General features: G+C 44.5%; 1 protein-coding gene across 1 annotated transcript in view; it reads left to right on the forward strand.

Annotated features, from left to right (window-relative positions):
* SLC24A3 (solute carrier family 24 member 3) overlaps positions 1-24,907 on the forward strand; it is a 424,483-nt gene that overhangs the window by 296,518 nt on the left and 103,058 nt on the right. The window contains exon 4 of the mRNA XM_068987406.1: positions 24,094-24,168. Within this exon, the coding sequence (XP_068843507.1) occupies positions 24,094-24,168 (75 nt within the window). The remainder of the gene's footprint in view (positions 1-24,093; positions 24,169-24,907) is intronic.

Raw genomic sequence — 24,907 nt, forward strand, 5'->3', positions numbered from 1 at the left:
TGAACTGATGATGACAAAGCCATCCACCTGGTTTGGAAGGAGCAGGGGGTGGCAACAGAGAAAGGGTCCTGAGAGTCAGTGGGAGAGTTCAGAAGGGCCCTGTCCAGTGCTGCTAAAGGCTAATCTCTCATATACTTGGATGAAGCAGATACTTTTGCTTCTGTTAGGTAAAGCAGTGTGGTTTTCTAATGCTTTGCACCTTTGGAAAACTGCTTTGAGTTAGACACAACCTTGGCAACCTTGGGCTTCCCTGGTGGCTCAGAGAGCAAAGAATCCGCCTGCAATGCAGAAGACCCAGGTTTGATCCCTGGGTTGGAAAGATCCCCTGGAGAAGGAAATGGCAACCCACTCCAGGATTCTTGCCTGGAGAATCCCATGGACAGAGGAGCATGGCAGGCTACAGTCCATAGGGTCGCAAAGAGTCGGACATGACTGAACATTAATAGGAGCACTGGCAACCTAGAGTGTTACTGTGCCCCCAAATAGATGTTAGCATCCCTGAAAAGGACAGCAGAACCCGTGCTTATTGTTCAGCTCAAAGATTTCCAGGGAGAGAAGCCTGAGTCCTGGTTGCTTATAAATAAGAGACATCAACTCTCAGAGAACATCCCACAATCCTGGAGGGACTCGTCTGCAGCAAAACTGAATTATTTCAAGGCAGCTGCTGGTGACTGGACACTTCTTTACTAAAGGAAACTGAAGCTAAGGAACACTGATGGAAAAGTCCATCATCCAGGTCCAGCCTGTTGAATTCACAGTTCAAGAATAGTCAGTATGCCTTCTTCCATTAGTCTCAATGAGAGGAAAGGGAAATGGATGGCTTCCTAACTTAGGACAGTAGATGGTCACCAGATTACTGCAGGCATGTTCCGAAAACCTCTGGTCTGGAAAGAGTTCGTGAAAGCTGCTTCTAGTGCAGCAGCACCCGTGACTTGGTCTGTCCCCTCCAGAAACAACCATGCCCTCTTCAGTAGAACTGTTTCTCATTTATAGAATGAAGCTCATTCGTGCACCAAAGGACCTCCTCAGACAAGTCTCTTATTTTAAGGGTAGAAGAAGGCCCCAGAAGTCATTCTGTAAATGACCAGAGGACATTGTGAATCGTCCTGAGCTTTCAAGGACCCCTCCCCTCTGTATGGCAAATATACCACCTTGATGTTTTATCATCCCAAGTCAAGGAAAGGCTGACCACCATTGGGATGCTTTTCTGCAAGACTCCTGAGTGGTCAGGTTCATGTCATTCTTCCTCTGTGGAGCATTCTCTCGCTTAAGGCACAGATAGGCCTGTGCTACATCCTTACTGACCTCAAAACCCAAAATCACAGAAAAAGTCAACTAGAAAACACTAAGTGTGGACATTCCCCATACTTCTCCAAATCCATTAAAAAAAAATCTTCCTTTCATTCCTGGTGGCCTGAGATGTAGGGCCTTCTCCACAGTCTGACTGGTTCTTACATCCTGCCGATGAGATGCGCAGGCCTCTGGTCTTGTCCAGAGCCCCGCCCTTTAGGGTCTGCAGGCAAAACGCTCTTCTCTAGCACAGCATCCTCTTGGGGCTCGGGTCCCTGGGTGATTCCTAATTGTGCAGCTCACATGCTTATGAGGGCAAATATTTTCTCTCCACACCTTAGCTCTGCTGTGATGGAGACAACATGACTTGTCTATGGCTTTTATCAGCCAGATAAAGAGGACCCTTCCACCTCCAAACACATGTGAGGGCCTCTCTCCCAAGCACCCATACACAGAGCCCCACCCCCTTCCCCAGCCACACCTGCCCCATGGGTGTGCTGGCGATGGCTCTACCTGGCTCACAATAGCCAACTGTGCACGCCCGTCTTTTCCCAACTTTGCCATCATGGCAGTGGCCTAACATTGGCCGTGATGGCGGTATTGACACCACAGATATCAGCAGATGCTTCATATCAGGGCTTCCCCCGCATCCAGAGTGCCAGTCGCTCAACATCTACCAGCTCATCTCTGTGGCCAGCTGTTGGGATCACACATCACACTTGGCACCCATCTCTAAAACCATCTGCCTACTTCCATTTTTCTTAAAGATGAGTTTCTTCTTTAAAAAAGCTAGACTTGAATGTTTCAAAATATAATCCTATTATTGAAAAAGTTTAGCAGTTTTTAATAGTAACCTGCTCCCTTTTGAATGAAGGCATAAGAAAAATAAATGTGTATATCTCTATGTATGCATGTATGTAGGTATTCAGACATGTATATAAAACAAGGGAAAACAGGTCATGCTTGATTGAAGCATGACATAAGGTCAGGGATGGTGGGGAAAACGTGAGGATGCAGATTCCTGTGCTCACTGTGTCCTCGTTTCAGGCCCCTTGATGTAACAACAGATTTTCTGAGTTACATTGGAACCTCTTTATATATATATATATTTTTTTTTTTTGCACAAATTTTTACTTTTATGTTTTTTTATTTTTAATAATTTGATACATTTAGAAGACTGTATAAAACATCTATGTAAACCATGGAACATAGTAAAAAAATATCTAAAAACCAGCATCCAACTTAAGAAATAGAAGATGACCACTGCCATTTTCCCCCAGGTGTGCCCCATTCTTCTATGCCACTTCCACTCCCCCTCAAGTTGTCCACTCTCCTTCTTAATTTTAAATCTTTCCCTCACTCTTCTCTATAGATTTGCTATGTGAAGTGAAGTCACTCAGTCGTGTCCAACTCTTTGCGACCCCATGGACTATATAGTCCATGGAATTCTCCAGGCCAGAATTCTGGATTGGGTAGCTGTTCCCTTCTCCAGCAGATCTTCCCAACCCAGGAACTGGACCAGCGTCTCCCACAATGCAGGCGGATTCTTTACCAACTGAACTATCAGGGAAGCCCGGGTTTGCCATAACATATTGTTTAGTTTAGAGGTAGATGTATAATCTTCTGAAATAAATTTTCAGGCAGTATCATTTCCTATGTCTGTATGGTTGCTTAATTGTAATCTGGCTGCATAACAGTTTTTATTTAGCTTAGATTTTCTTAGCATTTTACTGTCTTTAACCAACAAGGACCTATTTTATAGCTTAGGGAACTCTGTTCAATGTTATGTGCCAGCCTGGATGGGAGGGGGATTTGGGAGAGAATGGATACAAGTATACATATGGCTGAGTCCCTTCACTTGGAACTGCTTATTTTTTAAATCACCTTTATTGAGGTATGATTTGCATGCTAAAAATTGCCATTTTACAAAACCTATTTAAAAATAATCTGTAATTAGTCTGTTTATTTTGGGTTGTACTGGGTCCCCCCTGCTGTGTATGTGGCTTTCTCTAGCTGCAGCAAGTGAGGGCTACCCTCTAATTGTGGTCCACGGGCTTCTCATTGTGGTGGCTTCTCTTATTGGGCAGCATGGACTCTAGGGAACTCAGGCTCCATAGCTGTGTTTAGTTGCCCCAAGGTATGTGGGATCTTCCCGGACCAGGGGTTGAACCCGTGTCCCCTGCACTGGCAGGTGGATTCTTCACCACTGAGCCACCAGGGAACTCCCCAAAAGTAATTTTAGACTTACAGAAAGAGCTGCCACCATAACACAGAAATTCTCCACATACATTTCACCAAGCTTCTCCTGATGGTAACATCTCCTATAACTGTAATAGAGTTATCAAAACTAGATAACTAACATTCAGTTCAGTTCAGTCACTCACTCGTGTCCGACTCTTTGCGACCCCATGAATCTCAGCACACCAGGCCTCCCTGTCTGTCACCAACTCCCAGAGTTCACTCAGACTCACGTCCATTGAGTCCGGATCTCATCCTCTGTTGTCCCCTCCTCCTCCTGCCCCCCAATCCCTCCCAGCATCAGTCTTTTCCAATGAGTCAACTCTTCGCATCAGGTGGCCAAAGTACTGGAGTTTCAGCTTCAGCATCATTCCCTCCAAAGAAATCCCAGGGTTGATCTCCTTCAGAATGGACTGGTTGGATCTCCTTGCAGTCCAAGGGACTCTCAAGAGTCTTCAGCACCACTGTTCAAAAGCATCAGTTCTTCAGTGCTCAGATTTCTTCACAGTCCAACTCTCACATCCATACATGACCACAGGAAAAACCATAGCCTTGACTAGATGGACCTTAGTCAGCAAAGTAATGTCTCTGCTTTTGAATATGCTATCTAGGTTGGTCATAACTTTTCTTCCAAGGAGTAAGCGTCCTTTAATTTCATGGCTGCAGTCACCATCTGCAGTGATTTTGGAGCCCCCCAAAAATAAAGTCTGACACTGCTTCCACTGTTTCTCCATGTATTTCCCATGAGGTGATGGGACCAGATTACTATGGTACTATTAACTAACTAGAGAACTTATTCAAATTTTACCAGTTTTTTTTTTTTCTGGTCCAACCTAGGACCCCACATTGCATTTAACTGTATGTCTCTGTAATTGCTTACAATCCATGACAAATCCTTAATCTCTATTTTTCATGATCCTCCTAATTTTAAAGAGTCCAGGCCGCTTTGCTTTGTGTTCAGTTTTCTTATGATTTGGTTAGGTCATACCTGTTCAACTGAAATACTGAAGTGACCTGATACTCTTTTCAGCATGTCACATGGGGGGCAGGTTGGACAGTGATCTTATTACTGGCAATATAAACTTCATCACTTAGCATAATGCTTTCACAATCCATCCATGTAGTCATGTGTATGGGTTGTACATGCAGGGAGTTTATCCCCTTTTGTTACCAAATACAATTCATTTGTGGGCTTCCCTTGTGGCTCAGTGGTAAAGAACCTGCCTGCCAGTGTAGGTGACATGGGTTCAATCCCAGGGTCAGGAAGATCCCCTGGAGAAGGAAATGGCAACCCACCCGGTATTCTTGCCTGGGAAATCCCATGGACAGAGGAGCCTGGTGGGCTACAGGCCATGGGCTTACAAAAGAGTTGGACACAACTTAACAACTAAAATAACAGAATCCATTTGTACAGCTGTACCACTGTTTTTTATCCAACCACATCTAGTTGTTTCCAGATTGGGGTTATTATGATGCTATGAACATCTGTGTACAAGAGTTAGTTTCTACAGATGGTCTCGCTTCTCTTGGGTAAATACCTGGGGGTGGTTTGCAAGTGTATGTTCAACTTTGTAATATTTTTCCAACACACTTGTTGGAAAGTGTGTTCATTCCTACCAGTGATGCCTCCACCTTCTCACCAACACTCAATACTGCTGGTCTTTTTAATTTCAGCCATTCTAATGCATGTGTAGAGGTATCTCATTGTGCTTTTTTACTTGCATTTTCCTAACACCACCCTTATGGCAGAAAGTGAAGAGGAACTCAAAAGCCTCTTGATGAAAGTGAAAGAGGAGTGTGAAAAAGTTGGCTTAAAGCTCAACATTCAGAAAATGAAGATCCATGGCATCTGGTCCTATCACTTCATGGGAAATAGATGGGGATACAGTGGAAACGGTGTCAGACTTTTTGAGTTGTAAGTGTTCTTTATTTTTGTTGAAAACAAGTTTTATATATACATATATATATGTTCGACTTTTGTGACCCCATGGATTATACAGTCTGTGGAATTCTCCAGGCCAGAATACTGGAGTGAGTAGCCTTTCCCTTCTCCAGGGGATCTTCCCAACCTAGGGAGCAAACCCATGTCTCCTGCATTGCAGGAGGATTCTTTACCAGCTGAGCCACAAGGGAAGCCCACATACACTGCTTACATATATATATAGTTGCATATATATTGCAACTTCTCCCCCAGTCTGTGGCCTTCCTCTTCATTTTCTTAACAGTATCTTTAAAGAGCAAAGTTTTGTTTTGTTTTTAATTTTGATGTTGTCCATTTTATCCTTATTTTTCTTTCCTGGTTTTCCTTAAAATTTTAGTGTTTCTATCTAATAAATTTTTGTGTAACCCAGAGTCATGAAGATTTTCTTCTATATTTTCCTCTGGGATGAATTTCAAGTGGTAGTAGCTCCTGGTTTTGTTTTGCTTTTTCCCTTTCAATTTCTCTACCTCCTTCCTTAACTCTTAATTTAGAAGCAAATCCTATTCCTCTAGTTAAGTTCATAAGGAATCATTCATTTGGCCGGTGAAGGAATGATTGTAATAATCATGGCAAATTTGATTCTTTTGTTCCCATGATGCTCATGGGTTGGTTCAGTGGGACACCTGCTACTCACACTTAGTTTCGATGCTCCCAAAACAAACCAGAAGCAAGGACTAGGCTGAAGACGGTGGTGTGCTGGTAAATATTTAACAACTGGTTCTCCTGAGGGGAAAAGCTGTGATTTTTAGCATTTGCTCATTTCCATGCTGTAACTGTCTACACCATGACTAATTAATTCTAAGCTACCAATACGTCAGTGGACTTAGAACATTCTTCGAAGCTTAATAACTGGTCCTATGAGCTGACACGGGGCTACTCCAGCATACCACTGGCCACAGGACATGTATTTGAAGTGAAGTCCAAGAAGCAGGAAATAGGTAGTCAGGGAGACAAGACAGGGAAGGAGGGGAGCCAACCAAGGGGGTAAGGAAGAGCTGTTAATTCCATGAATAGCTGGGCTCAACCCCACTGCCCACTGGGAAAAATATCAATAACCTCAGATATGCAGGTGATACCACCCTCATGGCAGAAAGCAAAGAAGAACTAAAGAGTCTCTTGATGAAAGTGAAAGAGGAGAGTGAAAAAGTTGGCTTAAAGCTCAACATTCCAAAAACTAAGATCGTGACATCTGGTCCCATCATTTCATGGCAAATAGATGGGGAAACAGTGGAAACAGTGACAGACTTTATTTTGGGGGGGCTCCAAAATCACTGTAGATGCTGACTGCAGCCGTGAAATTAAGAGACTCTTTCTCCTTGGAAGAAAAGTTATGACCAACCTAGATAGCACATTAAAAAGCAGAGACATTACTTTGCCAACAAAGGTCCATCTAGTTAAGGCTATGGTTTTTTCAGTCGTCATGTATGGATGTGAGAGTTGAACTATAAAGAAAGCTAAGTGCCAAAGAACTGATGCTTTTGAACTGTGGTGTTGGAGAAGACTCTTGAGAGTCCCTTGGACTGCAAGGAGATCCAAGCAGTCCATCCTCAAGGAGATCAGTCCTGTATATTCATTGGAAGGACTGATGCTGAAGCTGAAACTCCAATACTTTGGGCAACTGATGCGAAGAACTGACTCATTTGAAAAGAGCCTGATGCTGGGAAAGATTGAAGGTGGGAGGAGAAGGGGACGACAGGATAAGATGGTTGAATAGCATCAGTGACTCGATGGACATAAGCTTGAGTAAACTCTGGGAGTTGGTGATGGACAGGGAGGCCTGGTGTGGTGCGATCCATGGGATTGCAAAGAGTCAGACACAACTGAGCAACTGAACTGAACCCCACTGTGGATCTCAAGGGGTGACATAGACACAACTCAAGATTGTCCAGTTGGGACTGAGCAGGTTGGGTGTAGTGCACTGGCTCCCACCCCGTCCCCTTTTGCTGGTAGTTGACCCCATGTTATCCTGAGCACCATCAGGCAGCTCTGCCCATGGGCTGAGGGTAGCTTTCCAGCACAGCAGGAGGCCTTAGGCAGAAATGCGTGGAGGCACCAGCCCCAGGTGAGGTGGGAAGCCATCCTGGGAAGGAAATTGCCAGTTTCTTAAGCTGTCCAAGGGGCATCCACAGCATCTACTCCATGCACCACGAGCTTCTTTAGACACGTTATTAGCAGTAGTAAACAACCATTACAGTCCTTTTTTCACAGTCAAGGCACCTTGTTTGGTGCAAACTGGCTGATAAAATGCAGTAGAGAAGAGGTGCTTTCAATGTCTGTAAGGTAATGCTTTCTTTATCAGTTCATATCTGTGGATTCAGTGTCCCCACCTGACCAGACCCAGGGGCACTGGCATTCCCCAAGAGAGCCTTGATGTTTATTCTTCTTCAATTAGTAGATTTTGTTTTCTTTAAAGAATGGAAAATGGGAATTTACCTCTTTGTCGGTTGTTTAAACGACAGGTAATGCAAGTATGAGTTGTATTACTCAATGTTGAGTATTAGTGCTGAATATTGAGTTTTTATTATTCAATAAAAACCAACCAAATAATTCAAATAAAACAAATATCACATATTAACACATTTATATGGAATCTAGAAAGATGGTACTGATGACTTATTTGCAGCACAGGAACAGAGACACAGACACAGAGAACGGACTTGTGGACACAGTGAGGGAAGGAATTGAGATCATAGAATTGACCTGTATACACCACCCTGTATAAAACAGATAGCTAGTGGGAAGCAGCTGCATAGCAGAGGGTGCTCAGCTTGGTACTCATGATGACCTAGAGGGCTGGAATGGGGGAGTGGGTGGAAGGGAGACTCAGGAAGGAAGAGAAATTTGTATACATATGGCTGATTCACTTCATTGTACAGTAGAAACTAACCTTGTAGAACAATTATATTCCAATAAAAAAAGACAGATGATGTAAGTATGAGTAATAGGTTAATTCAGTCACTCAGTCATGTCCAACTCTTTGAGACCCATGGACTGAAGCACGGCAGGCTTCCCTGTCCATCACTAACTCCTGGAGCTTGCTCAAATTCATGTTTATCAAGTTGGTTATGCCACCCAACCATCTCATCCTCTGTCATCCCCTTCTCCTCCTGCCTTCAGTCTTTCAGGTCCTTTTTCAGTGAGTCAGTTCTTCATATCAAGTAGCCAAATTATTGGATTTTCAGCTTCAGCATTAGTCCTTCCAATCAATATTTAGGACTGATTTCCTGTAGGATGGACTGGTTTGATTTCCTTGCAGTCTAAAGGACTCTCAAGAGTCTTCTACAACACCACAGTTTAAAAGCATGTGAGTAATAGAATCCAATCAAATAATTCTCTCATCTAGGCTACTTCATAATTGGAATTCTATATGGAGTGTAGGGGCCATTTTATAAACCAAGGCACAAGTCGTATTCAAATATTTTCTTATCTCCAAACTGCTTCACTTGTGGTGAGAGCTTGAGCTTGAGTAGCTGTCTACATTCCTGAGGTTGTCCCACCGACTTTGCCTGGTTGGGTGTCTGACCTAAATTTTCTGTGGTTTTGTAGATCAGAGACAATCTTATCATGACAAACAAGAAGATGTTTTCTTAAATGCAAAAGTCCCATCTTCCTTGGAGCAAGAGGAAGTTGGCTGTGGCTCTGTCTTCTCCGCTGGGGAAACTTCCCACAGACAGGGAACAGATGGGCCTAGATTTAGATACCATCTGCTTTTCAGTTGTAATTAACATCGGATCCAGGGGTTGGTTGGATTTTACCGTTGTGTTGGCCTTCCCCGTTGACCACTGGGGAGTCCTGAATCTTGTGTTTGTTGGAATGTGAAACTTGAGTTGGGTCTCCTTGGGTGGCCATCAGCTCTTATGAGACAAGGAAGGAAAAAGAAACCATTTTTGAGTGCCTGGTTCCAGTTGAGTGGCCCCCAGATGCAGCTGGAGAGAGGAAGATGCCTGCTCATCTTGCCTTATGTCTGTGTAAAGAAGAAAAATAGGAATGATTCTCTGAGTCCATTTCAGTTCAGTTCTTTCTAACAAGGTGATTGAAATAATAATGACCCAGTACTATTATTCAGCATTTATTGAACACTTGCAGCATTCCAGCTGTGGTGCTAAGAATTCTACATGATCTAGTTTCAAAACAACCACTTGAGGTAGATACTGTTATCCCCATTTTACAAACAAGGAAAACTGAAACCTCAGTGCGGTTGAAATGCTCACCTCAGGTCACACTACTGAGATATGGACCAAGTGATTATAGAAAAAGCAAGGGAATTCCAAAAAAACATCTCCTGCTTCATTGACTACACTAAAGGCTTTGACTGTGTGGATCACAACAAACTGTGGCAAATTCTTAAAGAGATGGAAATACCAGACCACTTTACCTGCCTCCTGAGAAACCTATATGCAGGTCAAGAAGCAACAGTTTGAACCAGATATGGAACAATAGACTGGTTCAAAATTGGGCAAGGAGTATATCAATGCTGTATATTGTTGCCCTGCTTATTTAACTTATATGCAGAGTATATCATGTAAAAGGACAGGGTGTGAATCCCAAGCTGGAATCAAGAATGCTGGGGAAAATATCAACAACCTCAGAAATATAGATGATGCCACTCTTAATGCCAGAGAAAGAAGAGAAACTAAAAGAGCCTCTTGATGAGGGTAACAGAGGAGAGTGAAAAGGCTGGCTTAAAACTCAGTGTTCAGAAAACTAAGATTATGGCATCTGGTCCCATGACTTTATGGCAAATAGATGGGGAAAAATTAGAAACAGTGACAGATTTTATTTTCTTGGGCTCCAATAAAAATCACTGCAAATGGTGAGTTCAGCCACAAAATTAAGAGATGCTTGCTCCTTGAAAGAAAAGCTATGATGAATGTAGACAGCATATTAAAAAGCAGAGACATCCATATAGTCAAAGCTATTGTTTTCCCAGTAGTCAGGTACAGTTGTGAAAGTTGGACCACAAAGAAGGCTGAGTGCCGAAGAATTGATGGTTTTGAATTGTGGTGCTGGAAAAGACTCTTGAGAGTCCCTTGGACTGCAAGGAGATCAAATCAGTCAATCCTAAAGGAGATCAACCCTGAATATTCATTTAAGGACTGATGTTGAAGCTCCAGTACTTTGGCTACCTGATGCGAAGAGCGAACTCATTGGAAAAGACCTTGATGCTGGGAATGATTGAGGGCAAGAAGAGAAGAGGGTGACAGAGGATGAGATGGTTGGATGCCATCACCAACTCAATGGACATGAGTTTGAGCAAACTCCAGGAGATAGTGAAGTACAGGGAAGCCTGGCATGCTGCAGTCTGTGGGGTCACAAAGAGTCAGACACAACTTCGCAACTAAGCAACAATAAATCGATCGATTCCTGCTTCATAACCATGGTTCATCGCTGCCTCCACCAACTTCTTTACATTGACAGAGCAGGAGTAACGGGGGCTCCCCTTATGGCTTAGCTAGTAAAGAATCTGTCTGCAATGTAGGAGATGTGGGTTCAGTCCCTGGGTTGGGAAGATCCCCCGGAGAAGGAAATCGCAACCCACTTCAGTACTCTTGCCTGGAGAATTCCATGAACAGAGGAGCCTGGCAGGCCACAGTCCATGGGGTCACAAAGAGTCAGACACAAATGAGCAACTAACACTTTCACAGGAGTAACCAGCCAGGCAGATTGCTTCCATTCCTGCTTTATTGGTCCCAGGAAAGAACTGAAGTAACTCAAAGATGCCACTGTTCTCCAGTTTCTTTATAATCTCCAGGAAATCATCTCTCCTGTACTTCGTTGTGGGCTTCCCAGGTTGTGCTAGTGATAAAGAACCCACCTACCAATGCAGGTTAGACGTAAGAGACAGATTCGATCCCTGGGTCGGGAGGATCTCCTGGAGGAGGATGTGGCAACCCACTCCAGTATTCTTGCCTGGAGAATCCCCTGGATAGAGGAGCCTGATGGGCTACAGTCTGTAGGGTCACAGAGTCGGACACGACTGAAGCGACTTAGCATGCATGCACATGCTTCACTGTGCTTTACCTTTATGCCTTTAGACAATCTCGTGGGTTTTTAGTTGCAGCTCTGCATCTTGCTTTTTCTGAGCCCTGGGGAGGTGAGTGTAAGCATGATTAAATTTTAGCTTCTGCCTTAAAGCCCCAGTTCCTCATGTGGGTGTCATCACCTACAGACTGCAGCAGAAGTCGGTCCCCTTCTCGTTATCAGAAGCATTGTCCCTCTAGCAACAGAAAGATGTTTAGGAGAACGTCTGAGAGCATCTCTGTCTTGAGCCCTGTTGCTTTCTAAGGGCACACAATGTGAATAGAATGGACACCTAAGACCAGCATTCACGTTGTTGTCTGGGTACAAAGGATTCCTTGGAATACCCCGAGTGTCAGCCCAGGGGAGGGACCTTCTGTGCCCAGCTAAGCTAATTGTCTGGCAAGAGAGGTTTTGAACCTCCTAGTTAAAAGTCCATAGTACTCATCTGGGAGTGATTTTAGTGGATTGTCATTGAAGTGTGAAGTTGGAAGTACTATAATACAAAGCTCTGGTCTGGGTTCATTAACTGCACCAGATCTTAAGCAATAAAATGAAGGTGAGAGTTTAAGCCCCACACAAGCCTGTTGGTTTGGCTCACTTAAACACACAGCCCCAGGCTGGACTGCTCCCCACAGCCATCCAGCCTGTTGACCCTTTACACCAGTCACAAGCAGGATGACCTGTGTCGCCCTCCACCATGAATGGGGAAGCTTCTTCCACTCCAGGAGAAAACGATCCTGGGTCAGTTCTGATAAGAGGACACAGTAAAGGCATGCAGTCAAGGAAGTAGTTTCAACCTGGCACAAGACCGTGCCTTTTAACTGGGTACCCAAAGCTAGATGGTGGTGTGGCCATCTGAGCACCTTCTCAGGTCACTGACCACCCAGGAGCACAAAACATTGCATACGAAATGAGAGAGGAGAAAGGATACATGCATGTGTATGGCTGAGTCCCTTCACTGTTCACCTAAAACTGTCACATTGTTAATCAGCTAGACCCCAATACAAAATTAAAAATTTTTTAGAGAAACAAGAAAAGATGGTGCCTCTTTACTCACATTTCTGCACAACACAACTGAAGACAAACAAATTGATCCCCTTCACCTGAAGCAAACAGCCACCTACAGTAGGAATAACAGATCCTCCTGCTTTTTGCTACTGTCAGCTGATTTCTATCACACGCACTTTATAAGGGCTCACATCATCCCACCAGCTGAATTTTTATGTTTTTAGTCAAGTGTAGTTGATTTACAATGTTGTGTTAGCCTCTGTTGTATAGCAAAGTGATTCAGTTATACATATATACACATTATTTTTCATATTCTTTTCCACTATGGATTATCGCAGGATATTGAATATAGTTCCCTGAGGTGTACAATAGGACCTTGTTGTTTATCCATCCTATAAATAAGTTTGTCTCTGCTAATCCCAAGCTCCCACTCCTTTCCTACCCCTGCCTTGGCAACCACAAGTCTGTTGTCTGTGTCTGTGAGTCTGTTTCTGTTTTGTACATAGGTTCATTTGTATCGTATTTTAGATTCCACATATACGTGATACCATATGGTGTCTGTCTTTCTCTTTCTGACTTACTTTGCTTAGTATGATCATTTCTAGATGATACCTATGTTGTTGCAAGTGTCATTATTTCATTCTTTTTATGGCTTAGTAATATTCCATTGTTATGTATATAATATATAACATGTATATATAAAATTATATATATATACACACACACCACATCTTTATCCAGTCATCTGTTGATGGACACTTATTTGTTTCTGTGTCTTGACTATTGTGAATAATGTAACCAGTTGAAATTTTAAAATTAGAATGAATAGTGCATAAAGTGTTTCACTACCTAAATATTAGATATTCAAACTTTGAATTCACCAACAAGAAGTTGCTTACTCAAGAGTGATTCCTTTTGCAGAAGAAACATGAAAGAGGATAACAATTACAGAAAAATGGGGGAGATTCTGCAGTCCATTTTTCAGAATATTACTATGCCTGCATTGCTGGAAATGCATTAGTAAGAGGCTTAATTTCTATATACACTTTTTAATTAATAGAGGATGAGTTTTCGCCTCCATCCTCCAGTATATAAATGTTGAATAAATATTTAAAGAGCATGAGTTTGAAGAGGCGCCAGATGATGAGCCTGCCTGAAGTGCCCACGTCTCAGGCCAGCTCTGTTTTTGGAAGTTTGGGTTACCGGCCCAGGGTTGGGCCGCCGTCCACTGTTTGATGTTAACTGGCAGCTGCAGTGCCCACCAGCTCCCAAGACTGTTTGGACAGAGAATAACAAGAAACCTACAGAAAGGCAAGAATATAAATGTCTTGATAACTTTAACCAGACTGGCGTCTTTCAAAGGCTCCATGTTGTTTAATAAGCTTAGCTCTGAATCTGGCATGGAAATTCCTGCTTCACTCTGGCTTGCCTCAGAAAGACTCAGCTCTAGTTGCTAATAAAAATTTTAAGGCAAGAGGCAGGTTTCTCACCAACCTTGAAGAGTTTCATCCTCTTCCAGATAGTTGAGTATATGCTGGAATTTCAAAGTCCCCCAGAAAAGTTAAATTCTCTATTATTTACAATATATCCTCAAGGTAGAAATCATTGTCACTTTCTCAATGAGCCTGAAGGAGAGGCCAGTGCTAGCTAACAAACCTGCTGCCAGACCATCTCACATGGGGTTTTCAGAGCTCCCAGAGTATGTCACATGGGTTTAGTGGCAATGGGAGAGGGGGAGTGTCATGGAGAAGAAGAGGAAAGGCAGAAAGGGAAGAAATCATTCAAGGAAAGACGAGAGGTCTTGAGAAACCCTCAAGCCAGTGGGCATCCTGAGCATTCAGACCACATCTCTTCTCTCGCTGCTGAAAGTAAGGTTAGAACCATGACTGGCTTGGGGTGTAATCATTCAAATGGGATTGGAGTCCAATTTCTGTTTTGTGCTGGTGCTGTGACTTAGGACTTATATTCTGTCTGCCTCAATTTCCTTGTCTGAAAAGTGGGGATAACAACAGTATCTCATGGGCTAGTGAAAGGATTAAGTTGTAAAGCATTTCTATGCTTAGTCATATGGCCAGTATGCTCAGTGGTCGGGTGCTCATGGTCAATATTCAAAAAATGTTACCTGTCATCATCATCACCATCATCATTATCTTTCTCATCATCACCATCACCATCTTCACCATCACCATCACCACCATCTTCACCGTCACCACCAACCATCATCACCATCTTCATCTTCATCACTGTCCCCATCATCATCCAATCACTGTCAGCACCATCAGCACCAGCATTATTACAACCATCATCACACCATCAAAACCACTTTCATCATCACCATCATGATAAGGTTTTCCCAGTAAAGTCAACAATGATTCCTGATCATCATAGATGGTCTGCACCTGTGAACACAAATCTCTAAGTCTAGAGTATAAGAACTCCCCCAACTAACCTTAACTTGTTTCTGTAGCCTCATCTGTCTCTGGTAGCTCACTTATAATCTGCACTCCAGCCATAGTGTAGTTTTCTGCACAAACCATGTTAATTTATGAATTCATGTTTTTATTCATACTTTTCTGTTGCCTAGTCAACTCTGTCCTGATTTCTTTAATTGGCTAATACCTGTTCATCTTCTCAGACATGATATAAGCATCAGCTCCTCCAGATGGTCTTACTACACCCTCCCCCTCACTCCCTGAAACCTAGGTCCCGTGTCCTTCCTTAAAGTTCACAGAAAATCCTGTGAAGAGCTCTGTGTTTACCTGTAATACCAAATGCTCTGCTTACATGTTCAGCAGACATGATGGTGTACCATTTTCCTGATCAAAGAATTGGAAAATTGGACCCAAACTGAATTTATAATGCTTACAATTGGCAGGTGCTGTGGGGCTGGTAGAGTGCTTTACAACTGTTTAATTCAATCATTTATCTAGGAATTATTTATTGAGCACGTACTAGGGATACATCAAAGGATGAGTTAGGCAAAGGCCCCTGTCTGCGTGGAGTTTACATTCTAAGGAAGGAGACATACAATAAAATAAGCATCATGATAAGAATTATTTGGTATGCTAGAAGGTAATCCTGGTAATGGAAAAAAGAGGAAATGGAACAGGGTCAGAAACAGGAGGAGGAGAAGTGCAGGAGAAGGAGGCTCCATGAAGGTGAGGTTTGAGCAAAGGCTGAAAGAAGTGAGGCACAAAGCCAGGTAGATGGCTGGGGAGAAAGTGAAACTGGCATAGAGAATAACCAGTGCAAAAGCCCTGAGGCAGAGCTTGCGAGGCTCATTCACACAGCAGCCAGGAGACCTGGGTGCAGGCGGCAGAATCCGCAAGGCAGAGAGTAGGGGCAGCAAGGCATCCACAGTCCGTACTCAGCATCAAGAGATGCTACCCAACAGTCCAGACTCGCAGCTTCTCTCTTGGGAGACCAGAAGCTCTGGCCTTGCTAAGCACATATTCTCATGCAACACTGGTTAGGGCTGCCCGCTTCAGATGGGCATCCACTGTTCAGGGAGCCACAGAGCCTGCCTCATCCCCTGTGGGTAGTTGAGGCCCTGGCACCAAGTAGCAGCTTCTGACAGGCATACCCAAACCTGCTGCCACCACCCTCTGTTCCCATCCTGCCTTGACCGTCTATTCCCATCCTGCCTTGACCGTCCTCCTTCCCTCAGCCCTGATCTCTGTCTGTTCTGTGTAAGTCCAGTGAAGACTCCTGCAGGGCAATACCCTCAAAGGGAAGGAAGCCCACGACAATGGAAGGGAGTTTTCATTCTTGATTCTACAAAGGAGACTCTTCCTTTGGAAAGAATGAATGGGCTTCCTGGAGTGTTTGCACATACTTCGGTAGAGGATTGCCAGGGGCCCAGGAACACACTTGCCTCCTATTTCTGTCACACTTGTCTCCTATCCTGACTGCAGGGTTTTGATGGGGTTGGGGTGGGGGGGAGGGGGTTGGTAACTACTTCTTCAGAAATGAACTCATTAACAAAACCCCAAACTCTGCCTTGATCACATTATCTCACACCTGTTAAGATAGCTACTATCAAAAAAACAAATAAAAACAGAAAATAACAAGTGTTGGTGAAGATTTGGAGAAACTGGAGCTCGTAAACTGTTGGAAGAAATGTAAAATGGTGCAGCCCCTATGGAGCGCAGTATGGCAGGTCCCCAGAAAATGAAACACAGAATTACCATATGATCTGGTGATTTCACTTCTTGGTATCTGCCTCCAAAGAACTGCAAGAAGGAACTCAGACATTTGTGTATCAATGTTCATAGCAAAGTTATTGACTACAGATGAAAGATGGAAGCAACCCAAATGTCCAGTGACAGATGAATGATTAAATAGAATGTGGCATATCCTTACAGTAGAATATTACTCAGCCTTGAAAAGGTAAGGCATTCTTACCCTTGCTGCAGCATGTATGAACTGTGGAGACAGTATGCTGAGTGAAATAAGACAGTCGCAAAGGGACAAATACTGTAGGATTCCCCTTATATGAGGTCTCTAGTAGAGGTGTCACATTCATAGACACAGAAAATAGAAAGGTGATCACCAGGGGCTGGGAAGAGAGGGAATGGGGAGTTAGTGTTTAGTGGAGAGTTTCAGTTTGGAAAGATGAAAAGGATCTGGAGGTGATGATGGTACAGCTGTGTGATACTTAATGCCATGAAGCTGTACACTTAAACATGGGTAAAATGGTACATCGTGTGTTGTGCGTATTTAACACAATAAAAAAATGAGGTTTTTCAATGTCAAAAAATATGGGGAGATGTATAATATATGTATATATGTACTTGTGTGCTAAATTGCTTCAGTTGTGTCCTACTCTGCAACCCTGTGGATGGTAGCCTGCCCAGCTCCTCTGTCCATGGGATTCTCCAGGCAAGAATCCTGGAGTGGGTTGCCATGCTCTTCTCCAGGGGGTTTTATATATATATATATATATATATATATATATATATATATATATATATATATATATATATGTATATGCACATTTATATAATATAGATATCTCTTTATAGTGTATATCTATATCTTTATATCTGTGCATGTGTGGTCAATCGTATATGGCTTTTTGCAACCCCATGAACTGTCACTCACCAGGTTCCTCTGCCCATGGAATTTTCCAGGCAAGAATACTGGAGTGGGTTGCTATTTCCTTCTCCAGTCTTTAAATCTGTATATCTATCTATCTGTCTATATCTATCTCTATGTGTATAAAGAGAGAGAGGTGCCGTGGTATGGTGATGAGAGGCATGTAGTAGGGAGATAGTTCCCTGGGCTCAAATCCTGCCACTGCCACCCACTAGCTGGCTGACCTGAACCAGGTTAATGAACTTGGTCCGCACTGCGAGGAGGCTGGATTAAACCAGCACCCCGTCCTGCAGCCATGATTGTGAGGGTCAGTGGAGCATGTGTGTGCCTGCCCCCATCAGGGAGCCCCTGTAAGGCTCATGCACACATCAGCCCAGCTACAGAAACCTGTCCCCAGAACATGCCTTTAGTGGATATTATGGGGAGATGGCAATTACCAGCCCCACTTCCTTGAGAAACTGACAACCAAGTGAAGTAAATGAGGTCCTCAGGGACTCAGGAACCATTCTCGGAGTGGACCCCGTACGAGAGCCGTTGGGGTGGGGAAGAAAGAGGCGAGAGAAAAAGGAAGAGAAGGCAGATCTCACTCCCACGGCTCTGAGACAGTGACCCCCAGCGTGCTGACCTCCGAGAACGCCGTGAGCCGTGGGCTTCATCTGGTCATTGTGAGAAGCATCAAGTAACACAGTGACAAGGTTTATGCTGGTGAGCAGGAATATTAACATATACTCAACCTCCTTTAGCATTTGAGCCCCTGTGACAGAATCCTTTTCAGTTGGCAGTGGTTCCAACGACCTTCCGATGCTGACTGCAGGAGAACTGGGGGTGGGGTGAGGAGAACGTTCCAGAGCACTGTTGCTGTTGGCCTTTGAGAGCAATGCTCTGGCTGGGAGTGCACTCACCTGGGTCGAGCTGCTGGCGCGCTCCCATGGGCATCTCCTGAGCAGCAGCCAGTGCTGAGGCTGGACTGGCCCTCTTGGTTCTATCACAATGGCAGGACACACCCCAGAAACAGCAACTAGGGAACTTTGAAAGGAAAAAGTTTCTTACTCCCAGATCCTGGGGGGTACATCCAGGGCCACACAGTGAGGTCATGGGTGGCCAGGGTGGGGAGAGAGAGGGGGGAACAGAGCTGGGGTCCTGCCTTTGTTGAGAGCAAGTGTAGGGTGTCTAGGGTTTCTCTGGTTCACTCTTTATTGGCAAATTTAAAACCTAAGAGCAGGAGTTTAGGGTGCAGGTAGGGAAAATCGGGGTCAGTCCACTGGTCACTTATTTGAGTCACTCAGGATTTCTGAGAGGGGAACTTCCTGGGTGAGGCAGCCTGTCTCCTCATCTAGTTGTGTAGCTGGCTATGTGTTTATTGAGACGGGTGCCTTTGGAATGGATGGCCTGGAGATCAAAAGCCTAATGTCAGGCACTTACGTTACAACAAGGAAAGCTCATTGCCAGACACTTAGCTACTGTCCCCACTCGACTTTAGGGAGACAGTTGTTTCGGAGAGTGGTCTACCTTGATTACTTTTTTTTTCTATACAATATTTTGTTTATTTTTTTAGCTATTTAAAAAACTGAAGCATAATTAACTTACAATGTTATGTTACTTTTGGGTATACAGCAAAGTGATTCAGTCATGTATGTATACATCCACACACGTTTTTTGGATTCTTTTTCATTATAGGTTATTAAAAGATGTTGAATATAGTTCCTTATGCCATACAGTAGGCCCTTTTGTTTATTTGTAGTATGTATATATGCTAATCCCAAACTCCTCCAAAAATGCATTTATTTATTTAGAATAGTTTTAGGTTTACAGAAAAAAATGAGCAGGAAGTACAGATAGATCACATACATCCCTCCTCTCCCCCTTGCACAGAGTTTCCCTTACAAACATTGTGCATTTGGTGGTGTAGCTTGGTTTCAATACTGCATTTAGTTTCTTTCACAGTCTTCCTTAACCCACTTCCCTTTTACTTTAACTTGAGGTCTCCTGAAAGCTGACCTTAAGACAACGTTTAGAACTCAGTGGTCCCTTGTGAAGGAAGGAAGTGTTGCTAGGGGTGTAGGAAGTGAGATGGGGGAAGGAGAGATTGCTGCTAAAAGGTGAGCAATGGAGCTTACGACACTACAGGCTCCTGAAGCTTGATTCAGCTATGGGAACCCAGGAGGATGAAGTGGAGGGATCCTCTCAAGGAGTGAGGGAGCAGGGATTGATGCACCGACTTCCACTGATCAGGTCTTCAAGCAGACTGAGGCAAATTCTGACTACTGAAAGGCAGAGTGTGTGTGTGTGTGTGTGTGTGTGTGTGTGCATGCACGCGCATGCACGCAAAGTCACTTCAGTCGTGTCTAACTCTTTGCGATCCCATGGACTCTAACCCACCAGGCTCCTCTGCCCATGGGATTCTCCAGGCAAGAATAATAGAGTGGGTTTCCATGCCCTTCTCCACGGGATCTTTCGGACCCAGGGATTGAACCCACATCTCTTCTGTCTCCTGCATTGTCTGGCAGGGTCGTTACCACTCGTGCCACCTGGAAGCCCACAGAAAGGCAGCAGAGTTCCCTAAAGCCTGATGAACATGGTAGGACCAGGGGGCACCCCTACCCATCTGCCGTGTTCCTCTTCCCTGCAGCGAGCTCCTCAAGCTCAGATCCTCTTGTCAGAATCCAAGGCTGGCTGAGATTGTGTCTCTCTCTAATCACCAGGGCAGTGAGCTGTTCAGCAGAATGATATCTACAACGGTAGCAGAGCCTGAGAGTGGGTGTGTGAGTCGGTCCTGCCATAGCACCATGGGGCCACCAGGCACCAAACTTTTCAAGGGGGAGAATGATTTTTAAAGAAAAAACTTTTTTCCAAGTTTAATCGTATATGACCACTTGAAACCATGAAAAGAGACGGAAAAAAGGAAGATCTTTTTGTTGTTGTTGTTTATTCTGATCATATTCCCTGGGAGAGTTAGAACGATTTCTACCAAAGCCAGATTTCAACAGTCTTCTCTAGAAATTGCTTCTCCAGCACCACCTTCGCTGAAATTAAAGACAGAGAAACATGAGTACAGATAATGCAGTAAAAGGAAATGGCCTGTGAAAACCGCTGACTGTAGACGCCACATAAAACAGCAGGGCTAATGTCATGCTGGTGGGATACATTTGCCCTCAACGACTCGGAAGTCCTTATGTGTATCAACATTTCATCTAGAGCCATAAAGCCCCAGGCCATGATGACTTCCTGTTACCTTAGATATTTTGCAGTTTAACTATTTTTACCAGGGTGCTCTAGTTTATCAGTCCCAATCAACTTTTTTAATTGCCTGATGAAATACAATTTATCTTTCAAAATCCTAGTTCATTAGCCACTTTCTCTGTTAAGCCTTCTTTGACCTCCTTCACCCACATGCAGCAGAATGAATCTTTTATGCCTTGTATCTGTTAGGGAGGCACATGGCTGCAAGTACAGAAATCCCAACTAATGGGGACTGGGGCAAATAGGAGATTCATTTCATCACCTACTAAGAAGTACAGAGGCAGGTGGTTTCTGGCATTAGATCAGCTGGTGAATAGCATGCTTTAGGGCTCTGGTACCCTTAGCATGTTGGTATATAGTGTCATGTTTATTGTCTCATGGTCACATAATGGCTGCTGGCATTCTAGACATCACATCTGAGTTCAAGGCAAGAAAAAAGGGTGATTTTACTTGAATCTGTCCGTTATCCCATTGCCCAAAATTGTGTGAGTGGTCATGGCTAGTTCCAGGGAGGCTAGAAAAGCTGACTATATTGTCATTCAGGACAACAGGAAAGTTTAAACTTCTTGGAAGTTACTTATTATTATTATTGTTTCCACTATGGCTCCTTTCATCACGTTGGCTGTAGCTGTTAAGCTGTTGCCACAATAGTGCTGCATAACAAATGGCCTGAAAACCTCAACAGCATACAACAATAAACATTTATTTAGCTTGTGGGTGTTTGGGGTTTAGCAGAACTGGGTTGAGCTTGATCAGTCTCAGCTGAGACAGCGGGGATGACTGGGACATGTCTTGGCTTTTTTTCTTTTCCATTTGCTCCTCTCCAGCAGCCACAGAAGCTAACTAGAGAGCATGGTGGGGTCCGTGCTGAAGGCTAGCGAGCTAAGGATAGTCTCTCAAGGTCACACAGCTTGGAAGTGTCAAGTCCAGGACTGGGTGCGAGGTCCTTGACCCCATCCTGGGCTCCCTCCAAGGCTGCGGGCTGCGTCTTCCAGCAGTCGCTGTGCCAGGCATGCTCCTTGGCCACTTCCCTGGACAGCTTCAGAAGGCAACACCAGCTACTATTTGAGCGCTCCCGTCTTGGAACCTATTCACTCCAGGCAAACCTGGCCCTCATTCTGGGCAAACCTGGAACAGGATAGTGAGGAACATGTGAAGGACATAGCTGCCTCCCTTCTCCCGATACATAAACCTGAAACATGACCCATGGTCCCTGGCAGCGCGTGGGTCGGTGTCTGAGTAGAGATGTCCTGATGCATTCTAGGGAAGAAAAGCCCTCGTGGTCTGATCCTGGAGCTGCAGCTCACATAGACGACCCCCTCCGCCAAACATCTTCACTCATCGTCTTTACAGCATGACCCGCATTCACCTGCCTTGGTTCCTGTAGCTGAGCCGCAGTTTCCACTGGCCTAGGCTCCCCGTGGGCAGTCCCAGGGTATTGGGCTGGCTCAGCCCTTTTTGAGACTTCTAATCTGTCTTGTATTAGTGGTGCACCTTGTAAATATAATAACATTAAAGACCATTATCCAACAACTCCCCATCTGGAAGCTTATCCTAGAAATGCAAAAGGATATATGCTTAAAGATTTTTTTTCCCCCAACACTGTTTATGGTCCGTTCATTTATAGAGGAAAAGAGGGATTCACTCCAAATACAGAGGTAGCAAGGGTTTACTCATGTTCATGCTGATCATGTTTATTCTTGTGTATAAATGGTATATTTCTGGGAACACTCAATTAAAATAAGCCTTTTCAAATATAAATAAATAAGGACATCAGTGGCTCTGACGGGCACCCCCAAAAGTGGCTGACTAGGACTCTGAAACTGTCCTCCCCTCTGTGTGGCTGGCGAAGGCAGTCATTAGTAAGTGAGCTGAAACAGGAAGCAGAGATGGGGCAGAAATCAAAAGCGACCTCTGCGTGGGGTGACAGTGGCCCTGTGGGCAGGCTTGGAGAGGATCCCTGGAGAAGTTAAGATGTCCTCTGTGGTGTCTGGGAGATGGGTCAGTAACCCCCGCCCCCCATGTGAGTTAGGAGAACTGACACCGCCAGCACGTGCCTTAATTCCTGGCCCGACAAAGAAGGGCAAATATCATTAACGGTGGTGGTATTGTTATCATCATAAATAATGATATTATATTATCCTTTGGAAATATAGGAATGGTCAAATTAATCCCCAAATGCCTCGTTCTCTAAAGTATTTGGACCAGTGTATTGACAGAATCATCCATGTCACCACTTTCAGTAGGTCCTTTGAATCTTCAAGTTTGACTTTGTACATTTGTTTTGTTCCTTTATGCTGTTGTTTTATTTATTATTATTAATGGTAGACCTTTGAGAGCAGTTTTAGGTTCACAGCATAACTGAACGGAAGGTACAGAGTTCGTTCATCCCCCTGCCCCCCAACACACACAGCACCCCATCAATATCTAGTTCTGTTTTGTTTATTCTCCCAGTGGGAACTTGACTTCTAGTGGGTAACATAGCAAAGAGTTGGAAGAGAGTTTCTTGTAAGCAAAGTGGCAGGAGGTGCTCTGAGCTGGAAAGAAGCCCATGGCCTGGCAGGCCCCTAGGTGTCCAGAGGAGCCTTGTCACAGAGTATCTGTGGGTGGGTGTCCTACCTCACACTGCCTCGGGCATGAGACTAACTTGGTTTTCAGTAGGCTTCACCCTTGCAAGCACAGAGAGCCTGGCAAATCTGCTCATTTCTGGTCGTAATCCAAGTGTTGGCACTGCTGTGCATTAGATGAAGCTTCTTACCTCGAGGAAGATCAGTACATAATATTGGAACATGGTCTTGGAGAGAGAGTTTATGGACTTGTAAGAGGCACTGGGGCTTTTAGCCTGTTGAACATAAAATAGATCAAGAAAAACAAAGCAGAATATGGGGGACAGGGAGGGCCTTTTGCTTAGATTGACATTAACCCAGAGGCCCTAAGTACATGGAGGGCTGAGGCAAGGTGATCTGGAGGGAACGTGTTCTGGGCAGTGGGAACAGCAAGTACAAAGGCCCTGGGGCAGCATCCGTGGCACACTTGGGGATCTAGGAGGTGGACAAGGTGAGCGTGTGATAGGTGACAGGCATTGCAAAGACTTGGTGTATAGTATAAGCTGCTGAATTAATGAAGACAGGATGTTCTTGAAGCAGAGGGTGGCCTGACCCTTACCCCAGGGGCTCTGCCCTGACTCTGACTTTAACCCCTTCTCTCCTCTTTTCCAGGCCATGTACATGTTCTACGCGCTGGCCATTGTGTGTGATGACTTCTTCGTCCCCTCCTTGGAAAAGATCTGTGAGGTACATGTTTGAGCACTGGAACTGTTCCAGCCTCCTCCACTGAGGTCCTGAGGAGCCCTGCGTGCTGCTGGGTGGGAAGGCCAGGCACCAGGTAGCCCAGAAACTCACTGGTCTGCTTAGAGTTTCGGTGTGCCCACCCACGCTGTGCTGGGTAGTGTTTAGTCACTCAGTAGTGTCCAACTCTTTGAGACCCCATGATTGTTGCCCACTAGGCTTCTCTGTCCATGGGGATTCTCCAGGCAAGAATACTGGAGTGGGTGGCGCCTTCCCTTTTCCAGGGGATCTTCCCAACCCAGGGATCAAACCCAGATATCCCGCATTGCAGGCAGATTCTTTACCATTTGAGCCACCAGGGAAGCCCAAAAATACCAGAGTGGGTAGCCTATCCCTTTTCCAGGGGATCTTCCCGACCCAGGGATCAAACTGGGATCTCCTGCATTGCAGGCGGATTCTTTATTAACTGAGCTACCAGAGGAGCCCATGCCGATCCATAGCTGGCTCTTTAACCCTTCCGGCCAGCTCTCCCTGCACCATTTGGCATAACTCGAAATGCAGTTTGTGTTCTGTTCCCACTTTCTTTTCTTTTAAGTCTCACTCTTCCTTCCTCCTTCCTCCACCTTCCTCCCTTCCCTTTCATTCTGCCGCCATAACCCTCCCTCATGATTCGTGGGGTCCTCGAAGAGTGAGAAGTCTTCAGCCACGCCTCCACCATCCTTCCTCTCTGTGCATGTGCAGAAAT

The sequence above is a fragment of the Capricornis sumatraensis genome, chromosome 15 (genome assembly GCF_032405125.1).
Source record: "Capricornis sumatraensis isolate serow.1 chromosome 15, serow.2, whole genome shotgun sequence".
NCBI classification, from domain to species: Eukaryota; Metazoa; Chordata; class Mammalia; order Artiodactyla; family Bovidae; genus Capricornis; species Capricornis sumatraensis.